Genomic DNA, 12,187 nt, shown 5'->3' on the forward strand with positions numbered 1-12,187 from the left:
TTGTTTATGATTTCCTTTGCTGTGCAAAAGCTTCTAAGTTTGATTAGGTCCAATTTGTTTATTTTTGCTTTTGTTTCTTTTACTCTAGGAGACAGATCCCCCCAAATACTGCAATTTACTGACACTATCTTTTTAAAAGTGGGTTTAAGATTGGAGTTCCTGTTGTGGCTAAGTGGTTAATGAATCCGACTAGGAACCATGGGGTTGCAGGTTCGATCCCTGGCCTTGCTCAGTGGATTAAGGATCCGGGATTGCCGTGGGCTGTGGTGTAGGTCGCAGATGCGGCTTGGATCCTGCGTTGCTGCAGATGTGGCATAGGCTGGTGGCTACGGCTCTGATTTGATCCCTGTCCTGGGAACCTCCATGTGCCATGGGAGCAGCCTTAGAAAAGAACAAAAAAAAAAAAAGAAGAAGTGGGTTAAAGATTAGTACAACTAGCATAGTGCTATACAGAGCAAGAAATGCAAAAGGCCTGACACACAACTATTCAATAGTTATTAGTTACTACTATTATGCTACTTTCTCTCACCTCTTCTGTGGCAAGTTTTTTGAGGAACTTTGTATTACCAGCAGTGTCTGGTACAGGATAGTTCTCAAAAATAGATAGATGATGGGTAGATGGATTTATCCATTTAATCAATCTAGTCAACACTTACTGGCTAAATACCAGGTACTATTCTACACACCAAAGGTGGAGCAGTGAACAAAACAGCAATGTTCTGGCCTTTTGGTGCTTATATTCTAATAGAGAAAACAGACAAGCACAGATATAGTTTGACAGGGTGAAAAACTGAGCAGGGTTAAGGGATTTAGGGAGAGCTGGGGGTGGGTGAGATTGCTCTTTAATGTACCACAGGTCTGAGAAGGTGACATGTTAACTTAAGGAGGTGAGGAGCAAACCACAGAAATATGTGTATTCCAGGATGAGGGAGCAGCAGGTGCAAAGAGCCTGAGGCAGGCTCATGAGTGGTGTTTCTGAAGAATAAGAAGCCAGTATGGCTGGAGTGGGATAAATAAAAGGGTTTGATCTCTTCCTCACTTGATTAAAAATGAACACATAACACAATCCAGTAGCTGAAAAAGATGTATTAAAATATTCACAAAAGTACAACAATTGAAAAAGAAAATCATGAACTTGATGGTTTTTTTATGGAGCCAGATCCCTTTCCATTGAAAAACTACAGATAGCTTGACATTTTAATCTTAAGTAATCCCTTTTAGGTCCCCCCCCCCCCGCCCCCTTAGAAAAACCTCGTGTAATTTTAAGAGGTCTCTGCCAGTAATTAGACACAGAAAGGACAGCCCTGGCATTTGAAAGCACCACCACTGTTGTCATCTGTGGCCAGGGACAAAGATGGTGAGTCACGGGACCAAAAGGGCCAAAGACCCACAGGAGCCGGTGGGAGTAGTTTCCAAAAAAGCCCCACGTGTGAGCAGCTCCTTCAGACAAGTTGGTCATGGAATGGGAGTCGGTAGGGGACCACTCTTGCCTGGTGGAGGAGGGTGATGAAGGCCAAATAAAGTCTGAGGTATCTGGTTGAGTGGTCATGCCCAGAAGGAGGTGCAAGGGGGTGGTGTCCCGCTGACAACTGGTTAGCGGGAGTATAGGCTGGTGCTCTGGGTGGCAGCTTCACAAACATGCAGAGAAATTAGGGCTCTTGCTATCAGGTCATGTTAGGAATGTATAGTAGATTTATTAGACCTGCTGAGAAAAGGAGAAAAGGGAGAAAGCCACTTTTCTCTATAAAAAATGACTGTGAGGAAACTATACATATCAAGAATGCGGGCTTGCTACATTCTTCCCATAACTGTGGGTTTTCAATTTCAAATGAAGAAAATTATTTTAAAACAAAATCATCCAGAAAATGGGGAAATGACAACGTAAGTGTTTAATGATTTTCACCATGCTTTTCATCCCCAGTTTAAAAAAAAAACACATAGGTTTGAGATGTGGGTCGGGCATAGTCAATGGGAAAAAATGTTACCGAGAAGGATGCCAAAATTGTCTTTATTTTTCCTCATCTTATTGTTTCTCAATACCATGTAACTGGGGAGGGGGTGAAATAAAAAGGAAAGGAGGAAGGGAGAAAGGAATTTTAAAAAATGCTGGGAATCTCTTCTCAGTTCCCGTTTTTTTTTTTTTAAGTCTCTATGAGTTCCCTGGTGGCTCAGTGGGTTAAGGATCTTGTCACTGTGGCAGCTCGGGTCACTGCTGGGGCAGGGATTCAATCCCTGGCCTGGGAACTTCCCATGAGCCTTAGGCATGGCCCAAAAAATTAAAAAAAAAAATTAAAAAAAAAGATTCTCTAGAGAGAGCTCTGGGCTACTAGAGACTGGCAGTTGAATTATCCCATTTCCACCGTCTCAGAAGGAAATGAAACACTGCTCCTTTGGCTGTCTGAGGACTTGTTACCAGTATGAAGAACTACAGCAAAGAATATAACTGATACTTTTTGCTCTCCAATGGTACAGGACCCCTCAAGCCAGGCCTGGGTTCTCTATGTCGATTATGTCTGTGGTGCTGATTGAAAAGCACCTGAAAGGAAGTGGCCTCTGGCCTTGGTTCCACGCTATTATGAATCCACAAATTGACACAATATGCTTAAAGGGCATCATGTTATTGTCTACACAACAGAAAGCTAAAAACTGCCCTGTATTTGAGAGAGAAAAACATCAATAAAAATTCTCAAACTGTCCTCAGGTGGCATGGAGAATGGATGTTTTCTAAAAACCACCACCAAACAGGGGGCACGCTAGGTCAAAGGCCACCCTGAAGGTGCTTCCGCCATAGTATCGCCACTCTCCAACCACAGGACATCCTAAGGTGGGTTAAGCCCTTAGATTAAAAGGCCATGTCTATCAGAATACTAAAAGAGCTGCTACAGTCTCCATTAAGGCAGACCATATCTAAGTGATGGTGACAGGAATGTGTCTGAATTTCCTCAATTGTAAGTGACCCCAAAGGGAAGTACAAAAACAGCAAGACAATTTACACATACGTAGAATCATACCGCCCCGTCATCATGCAACACTGGCTCCTCTCATCAGGAAGATTAAATAGAATATTTATACATCTCCTTTATACAAATCTTTTTCTCCCTCTATGAATAAACATGTGCTTGTTCTTGTTCAGGTTTCCAAGGCCACACGTGGTAATGGGCTACATTTTCTGCACAAGAGTCCAGTCTGGATTTGTTTCTTGCTTGTTGGGATGTCACTGGGGTCTTCTCTTAATTTTTCCGGATGTCTGCATATACCACAGACTCTGACTTGTTAATCTTGTCGCTGTGATGTCCGCCAGAGTGGTCTAGCTGTGCATATATGACTGGGCCCTGGAAAAGAGAAGCAGAAGTAAGACATTTTGAAAAACTAGTGGCCCCGTTAGGTGCAGGGACAGAAGCAATGATTAAAGTGATATTGTTAGAGTTCCAGAGCAAACTCTGGAACAATATGTCCCGGACTGACTTTTTTTCCCCTCTAAGATTGACTTTAAAACAACATTGAGGAGTTCCTGTCGTGGCACAGTGGTTAACGAATCCGACTAGGAACCATGAGGTTGCGGGTTCAATCCCTGGCCTTGCTCAGTGGGTTAACGATCTGGTGTTGCTGTGAGCTGTGGTGTGGGTCGCAGACGCGGCTCGGATCCCATTTTGCTGTGGCTCTGGTGTAGGCTGGCAGCTCAGCTCCAATTAGACCCCTAGCCTGGGAACCTCCATATGCCGAGGGAGTGGCCCAAGAAATGGCAAAAAGACAAAAAATAAAATAAAAATTATAAAAAAAAAAAAAACATTGAGTATACCTGGTCATTGTTCAAGGGGGTGCACAGAGATCTGTGACATTCCCCTATCTACTTTTGTATCTGTTTTAAAATCTGTAACAATATTCTTTCTCAGGGATTACCTTTAGCTTAATACCTGTCTCAGAATTCCTCAACTCTTGGAATTGGGATCAGTCTCAAGGACAAAGATGGGCACTTCTACCAACCTGAGACTTACTGAAATCATGACTTTCAGAATGAGCAAGAATCTAACATATTCGGTGCCACTCCAAAATACAATCGATTTGAACTGGTCACTTTATACAAACAGGTACTTAAAAACTTCAAATATTTTCTCTCTCTCTTCTTCCTCTTTCTTGGCCATGCCTGCAGCATGTACAAGTTCCTAGGCCAGGGACTGAACCTATGCCTAAGCAGTAGATACAGCCACAGCAATGACAATGTCAGATCCTTAACTTACTGAGCCACGAGAGAACCCCAAAACCTCAAACATTCTTTCATGTATCTTACAATGCAATTCTTTTAGTTTAATCATATCATAAGCAATAAAAGTACTGCTTTTTTTTATGGCTACACCTGCAGCATATGGAAGTTCCCAGGCCAGAGACTGAATCCAAGCTGCAGCTGCAGCAACGCAGGATCATTTAACCCATTGTGCTGGGCTGGGGATTCAAGCTGCAGCAGTCAGATTCTTAACCCACTGCGCCATACCACGATCTCCAAGTATTGCTTCTTTGATATCTAAGGTAAGAAAACCAAACCATTTTTCCTGTTTTAAAATTTAAAACAACAACAAACAAAAAAACCAAAGCCACAATCTATGGAGCTATAAGGAAAAGCTCCAGATGGACTAGAGTGGAAGAGGTTCTCTTAGCTTCAGCAGTAAGGAAGCAACCCGTCAGGGTCCCATCCAGGATAGCAAGGAAAGGTTGCCTGGGGAGAGCAAATCCTTTGACTCTTTGGGAAGGAGGGAGGTTCAAATATCAGAAAAGTGGCTGCACTTCACAATCCTTAAAAGACTTCCAACACAGAGATTCTAAAATTGTAAACAACAACAACATAGCCCTGGTGTGAAGTTTAATATAACCCAAAGTCAACTTTTCTCCCAATCCAGGGAAACTCTCCTTGCATACTCTACTCTTGTGCTTAAGCTTTCAACTTTGAAATCATGAGTTCAACAGCCAAAAGCATGTGGTTTAAAACAACCATCCTCACTCCCATCTAGAAGCACCATAACCTGCATTCTTTAGTGTGTATAACGGGATCCTGCAGAATTCAGGCACCCCAACTTCTACAGAGGAAACAAACCCAGCTATAAGGGCTAAACAGTGGTAGACCTAAAAGTGGAGTCATAAATTATACTCAGAGGCTAGACCCATTTGAACTTTACCAGATCCACAGTCTACATGCATGAGAAATTCTTTTTGAGTAACAGTAGCACTGGAGAGCACTACACGTGTGGTCTCAGGAGTATTTTTAAATTCCTGAGCATGAGTTTCTTCACCTGTAAGACAGCACTAACAATAGTATTATACCTCTTAAGGTTTTTGTGAGAATTAAATGAGATGATATCTAAACAAAAGCAGTATCTGACAGGTAGCGCTCAATACACGTCAGTCTCATCATGAACAGCCTGCTCTACAAATATACTTGCAAGTACACAGAGGTAACCAATGAAGTAAATCAAGCAAAATCAGTGTGTGATATTCTCAGGCCTGACATAGGTAATACAACAGATCACGCTGCTAATGCTGAATCAAACTGAGACCTTCTATATTCATGTCAGAAAGCTGCAAGTTAAATGTGACTCAAAAAACCCCCCAAAAACCACACATCCTATTTTCTACTACTAAGAATGAAAACAATGAAAGTATGAAGTATCTTCTAGTAAGTTAACTAATCCTTGGTAACAGTCATTTCAACAGGAAAGACACCAAAATTAAATTATGTAATTTCCTTGACAATAAGACCTTATACCATGAGGAGTTTTAGTTCATGGGGGAAGAGGTTCATGCCCCATGATGGATTGTAAAAATGGCTATAAATTCTTTCTTTTGTTGCATCTACATCCTAGCTATTAATGCTGCAACTCCTCCCACCAAGAGCATGAACCTACTTCTGAATCCCTTAAATCTGGGCTGGTCTTGTGACTTGCTTTGACTCACAGAATGTGGCAGTAGAAACATGTGCAAGTTCCATACCCAGCAGGCCTTACAGCTTCCACTCTTCTTGATCTTGGCACCCGCAGAGCCACCACCCCATATGAAGAAGCCCAAGCTTCCTGCTGGCTGATGGGGGACACATGGCCCTGTGGTCCTCTGTCTCTCTGGTCAACTGCCTGCCAATTGTCAGCCTATGAGTGAGACCCCTTCAGGCTGTCCAGCCAACTGCGGATGCACCAGTGAGCCAGCAGAGGTCAGCTGAACTGCCCCAGACCAGAAGATCTGCCCACAGGAGCAGGAGCCCAATAGAGGGTGGTTGCTTTAAGCCACTATCTTTTAAGGTGGCTTGTTACATAGCAATAGATAATTGATACACTGTGGGAGTGGGAAAGAAAGAGAACAGAGAGAGCAAACAAGAAAAATGACAGAATAATCTCTGAATCACTCAGAAAATGTTAAAACACGAGCAAGGTCTTTCATGTGAGACAGTACCGTCTTTCATGGCAAGAGAACACAAGCATTTGTGGGAAAGTAACTGGGAAAACATTAACTGATAAAAGGAACCCCTTCCTATTGATGGATTTGGTTTCTTCAAATTGCTTCCCACTATCTGATGTCCTCACTCTCTTTCCCCCTTAGAATGTAACAAGGTCATAAGGTCAGGGGCTTTGTTAGTTAAATGGCTTTAACAATATTTGGAAAACTATAGGTGTTAGATGAAGGGGTAGATGAAATAATGGATCTAGAGGAAATGTGGGGTGTGAGTTGAGATCAGGGATCTGCTGATAGATCTAGTTCAATCCAGAACAGCTCTCTGGAGTCTTGTTCCAAGGGATATTTGCAAGCTAAAGATACCATGGGTCTCTGTGGAACATGCCTCAGGACTCTGACACTTTGAGGGTGAAGGAGACCACTCAAGACTTCAGAAGGGGCCAGAGAACAAAGATCAATTTGGAAGCAAACGTACCATCGCCAAAACATTTACTTTTGGGTGTTTGAGAGTTAAAACAATATTACCACCACCTACACTAACCTAGCTGTTTTTACTGTAAACCGCTTGACACTCACTCTTCCTCATCCTCTTTTTTTTTTAAAAAAGGGCTGTACTTGTGCCATATGGAAGTTCCCAGACTAGGGATTGAATTGGAGCCGCAGCTGCCAGCCAATGCAACGTCTGTGACCTACACCAAGCTCACAGCAGTGCCAGATCCTAAATCCACTCAGTGAGGCCAAGGATCAAACCCACATCCTCATGGATACTAGCTGGGTCATAATTTGCTGAGCCACAAGGGAACACCTCAGATTTTTTTTTTTTTTGATGTTGCCACAAAGAATTACAACAACCAAGTAAAAAATTACTCTTACTTATACATTTTCCCCAACTATTTACTATACAAATAGTCCTTACCATTGAAAATATTTCAAGAAGTGAATTGCTTGACTTAGGTTTATTCTTTTAGTTCCAATTAGAGATAAATTACTCCTGAACTCCACTTGCATGCATTTTATTCCCATATAAAAACATACTAGTGAAAGCATGGGGACAGTCCAGGAAGAGAAGGTTATAGGAAAGCAAGGTGACTTCTAAACACATATTAATTACTCAGAAGCAATTATGGTATGTGCTGAAGTACACTTTCCATGGTCTCTGTAGTTCTTCAGAATCTGAACCTTGTCCTTCAGGCACAGAGCAACCACGTCTGACACCCTAGCACATGCGTCACTAAGAGAACATCTGCCTTTACCATGTGCTCACTGACTATTCACCAAACACATTTTCAGTATTCATTTCACATCACCAAATATAGTTATGAAACACATCTGTGTATTGTGACATTCTTTGAGAGAAACGAAACATTATCAAAATGAAATTGGAAAGAAGTGAACAGGCAGAAAAGAATAAGTACACACTTCTTAAAGCCACACAGTTGCCTAACACCAGCTCTGCCACTAACTACTAATCTTGAGCAAGTGACACAATTGACTAAGCCTCAGTTTCCTTGAGCGTAAAATTGGGATAATAAAAATTACCTCATAGGGATGTTGTAAGGTCTAAATGAGTTCAAGCGCATGACGTACTTCTGGAAACATCACCTACCTATAGACTACAGTTGACAAACTCACAACTATTGCATTTACTGTCCTCCAAGACTACATGCCTTCTGTGTACAAAGCATTAGCCATTTCCAGAAAAAATATCTAGAAAACCAACTGTTCTCAGGTAAATACAGAAAATTTATTTTAAACCAATGTCATTCAAGACTAAGCTTTACAAAGAAAATTTTATATTTATCTTTTCCCTAAGGTCAGAATACTCCAAACTAGAAAGTGCTTACCTAACACCCTTCCCAACTCAACTTCCCATTCCGTTTGCTGGAAAAGCCCCAACTTGGGTCTGGTGTTCACCCTCCCTTCGCACAGGCAGATGAACCCACCTTCCCCTGCCTCCAGGGATGAGGCCAGTCATAACTGCTGTCCCCTTGCAGAGGACTGCAAGAGGCATCAGTGTGTGACCCACTCCAACCAAGGAGATGAGACATTTGCTGGGGGGTAGGGTGGGGGGAACACTTCAGGTAAAACTTTTCCTCCATAGTAAAAACTGCCTACAAGGAGATTCAGCTCTTTCTGCAGGTAGCTTTTTTCATGAGCTGCCTGAAACCATGGCAGCCATTCAGAGGCTGAAGGAAGGAGCCCCAGAACAAAGACAATATGCAGAAAATGAAACAAGATGGAAAGAACTTGAGTCATAATGACACTGTTGGATGACTGAAATAATGAACATAGAAGTACCCTGCTTTGGGACCTCCTGTGAGTTAGTAAACCTCTCATTGTTAAAGGTACTTTTAGTCAAGTCTTCTGTGACTTGTCTTCCAATTAAAAAAAAAAAGTGGGCCAAAGACAAATGAGTAATATAGCACACTTAGTATCCTGCCTGGCTGTTATGTTTCATTTTCCATGTTTAAATTTCCTTCCTGGAGCACTAATATTCTTTTTCTTCTTTTGATAAAATAACTTGGAGTTATTTATTCATCTAAAGAGTAATGACTAATGCTATTAGATGATGCCTGCAGGTAGAAAATGGAACGTTTAGCTGATCAGGAAACATGTCACGATAGAACCCTTGGAAGAAAGCACCAAAGGATAATCTGCAAACATTCCTACCATGCCCCCATTACACAGATCTGATTGCAGTACGTGGGCAGCAACTGCCTAAATTTATCCTTATAAGGCACTGTGTGCCATGAACCCTTATAATTAGAAATGGAAAAATGAGAAGGGTCTACCCAACCCAGCATTTCAAAGATGAGGGAAGAGCTGTGGAAATAAAAGAATTCTTGGAGGTCCCATCACTACTCAGCAGTAGTGAACCTGACTAGTATCCGTGAGGATGAGGGTCTGATCCCTGGCTTTGCTCAGTGGGTTAAGGATCCAGTGCCGCCATGAGCTTTGGCACAGGTTTCAGGAGCTGCCTGGATCTGGCATTGCTGTGGCTGAGGGAGTCAACCCCTAGCCTAGGAATTTCCATATGCCGCAGGTGTGGCCATTAAAAAAAAAAAGAAAAAAAAATTAAAGAATTCTTTGCGAGTTAAAATCATTACTGGGACGCCAGAGTCAATACTAGTTTGTAAGACATCACTAATCCTTAAAACACTAAGATGTTTATCTAAATATGAGTATTTCCTCAAGATTGTTTGTCAGGATGTGTAGAGAAAAAAAATTCCCCATATCAGGGAAATGCCTGAAAATGATCTGAACAAGCCAGGAGACCCTGACGTTCTGGAGAGCAGGGACTAGCTGATGCTCATCCTTGCACTTCCCAGGTTTCACTCACACTGCATGTATGCCGAGCACTCATATGTGTGAGGAGCGATCAAAGACGGCATACAATGGAATGATTAGACCGTCAGAACAACTGCTACATCTGGTTGTGCTCAACTTATAAAAAGGACTTAATCTCATAAATTCTATCATACGAGGAACATATCGGGTCAAGTCAGTTTTCTTCCTCAGAACAATCTGAAGACAGAGGGTGTCAATAGGATTCTGGTGAGAGCAATTTTCACAAAACCCTCTGGTGCTCTGACAGGTTTTCCAATGTGCCTCCTCAGGACGGCTTGTGATGGTGAGTAAGAGCACACACCAGGATCAGCAAAGGCCCTGGGGTGCTAGGAATTTTTGTGGAGTATATGAAGCAAATGTTTTTAACCCTAGGATAGCAGCCCCTGCTGTAAGGTGAACACTGAATGCAAACCTAAATGAAACAGAAAATTGGAAGATACATCTGCAAGGAGATCACACAGTCCACTCCCAAGTCTTGTGCTGACGGGCAAAGGCATTATAAGTTCCAGAAACAGGTAAGGCAGAAAATATCTAACAATTTAACTGTGGAGTTCCCGGCATGGCACAGCAGAAACGAATCTGACTAGGAGCCCTGAGGTTGCAGTTACGATCCCTGGCCTTAATCAGGGTTAAGGATCCAGCGTTGCTGTGAGCTGTGGTGTAGGCCAGCAGCTGTAGCTCCTCTTCAACCCCTAGCCTGAGAACCTCCATGTGCTGTGGGTGCAGCCCTAAAAAGCAAAACAAACAAACAAAAAAACATTTAACTGTACATAAAAGGTACATTATGACTTGATGAAAAGTAAGACAAAGGGTCCTCCAGGTACATGTCACCGAACAAAAAACCCTGACTTGCAAACAAGTTAGAGGGTGAAGCCTTAAGGGGCCTGTGCTGAGTGCAAAGGAAATAACCGAGGACTCAACAATGAGGAACACTACAGCTTTCCTCTCAAAGCTGACCTGGTGTCATACTGCAAATGCTGAAAAATGATCGAGATTGACACGATGCATGAATTGCTTCTCACCAACCTCCAGAAAATGCCACAGAGTCAGGCCTGGGCAGAACCCTAGGGATCTACTTGCAGGAGAGCTGAGCCGTCTCTGACTCAGGGACAGCAGGCAAGGCCGGGTGGGGTCTTGGCACTGGAAACAGGGCAGGCAAGTCTGCTTACTGAGCAGCGAGCCCTCTCCTCCTCTCCCCTCCCCTCTCCTTCCTCTGCTCCATTCCCAAACATGGAATCAGAGGACTTCTGAGAAACTGACTATTCCACAAGAGAGGACCCTCAGCAACTGACAAGAGAGGTTGCCCAATGAGAGGCAGCTGGCACTTTATACAAAGAGTGAAGCCCACTACCCAGTAAGTTCCATCTCTGCACAGAGAGCTTGTGATCAGATTTGAATGCCTTCAATATAAACAGATAACCAAGGAGCTTTGGGCATTTGAGGAAAGCTTCTAAATGAATGACAAAAATTATTAAAAAAAAAAAAAAAAAAAAGGAATTCAAAAGAAACAGCAAAACCCAGTAACAGAAGAAAACATAAAAACAAACAAACAAAAAACCCATATAGGAGTTCCTGTCATGGCTCAGGGGATTAAGAACCCAACTAGTATCCATGAAGATTCAGGTTCAATCCCTGGCCTTGCTCGGTGGGTTAAGGATGTGGTACTGTCATGAGCTGTGGTATAGGTCACAGGCTCAGCTCAGATCCAGATTGCTGCGACTGTGGTATAGGCCGGCAGCTGTAGCTCCAATTCGACCCCTAGCCCAGGAACTTCCATATGCTGTAGGTGCGGCCCTAAAAAGAAAAAGGAAAAAAAAGAAAAAAAACATATATATATATAAAAAACACAAGAAAAAATGAGTTGCACAGAGAGATAAGACAATGCATCCAAGGAAACAAGTATGGGGTATCAGAATCAGAATGAGCAACAGTCCCTGAAAATTAATAAAAAGCAGAAATTAAATATTCAATAAAAGTTAGAAATAAAGTTGCAGATTCTCTAGAAAGAAAAAAAATGCAAAACAGGAAAAAAAACTAAAGGTTTGCTCTGGGAGATGATCCAATTCCTAACAGAAAATTTCAAAAGAGAATTTTAGAAAATGGGAAGAAATTTTCCAAAAAATAATGGAAGACAAATCCTAAGACTGAAGGACAATTTTTCAGATTGAAAGAGACCACTGAGAACAGTAACAATTTTGTAAAATTTCAGAGCACAGGGAATTAAAAAAAAGATTCTAGGAGAAGAGGGATTAAACTGGTTCTACACAGAGGAGGAGGAATCAGAACAGTATCACCTTCTTAACACTGGTATCTAGAAAAATCAGCAGCCTCAAAATGTTGAAGGAAAATGATTTCCAAACTGGTCTCCTACCCAACCAGATTATCAGTCAAGCTTGATGGTAGAGAA

The 12,187-nt window shown here is 42.1% G+C and overlaps 1 protein-coding gene across 2 annotated transcripts in view; it reads right to left on the reverse strand.

The window, feature by feature from the left end:
* Positions 1-3,046: 3,046 nt before the first annotated feature.
* Positions 3,047-12,187, reverse strand: part of MPZL1 (myelin protein zero like 1) — a 70,430-nt gene continuing 61,289 nt past the window's right edge. For both annotated transcript variants that reach the window (XM_047783999.1, XM_047783998.1), the window contains one exon: positions 3,047-3,332. In XM_047783999.1, the coding sequence (XP_047639955.1) occupies positions 3,308-3,332 (25 nt within the window). In that variant the 3' untranslated portion in view covers positions 3,047-3,307. The remainder of the gene's footprint in view (positions 3,333-12,187) is intronic.

This window comes from Phacochoerus africanus, chromosome 6, assembly GCF_016906955.1.
Source record: "Phacochoerus africanus isolate WHEZ1 chromosome 6, ROS_Pafr_v1, whole genome shotgun sequence".
In the NCBI taxonomy this organism is placed as follows: Eukaryota; Metazoa; Chordata; class Mammalia; order Artiodactyla; family Suidae; genus Phacochoerus; species Phacochoerus africanus.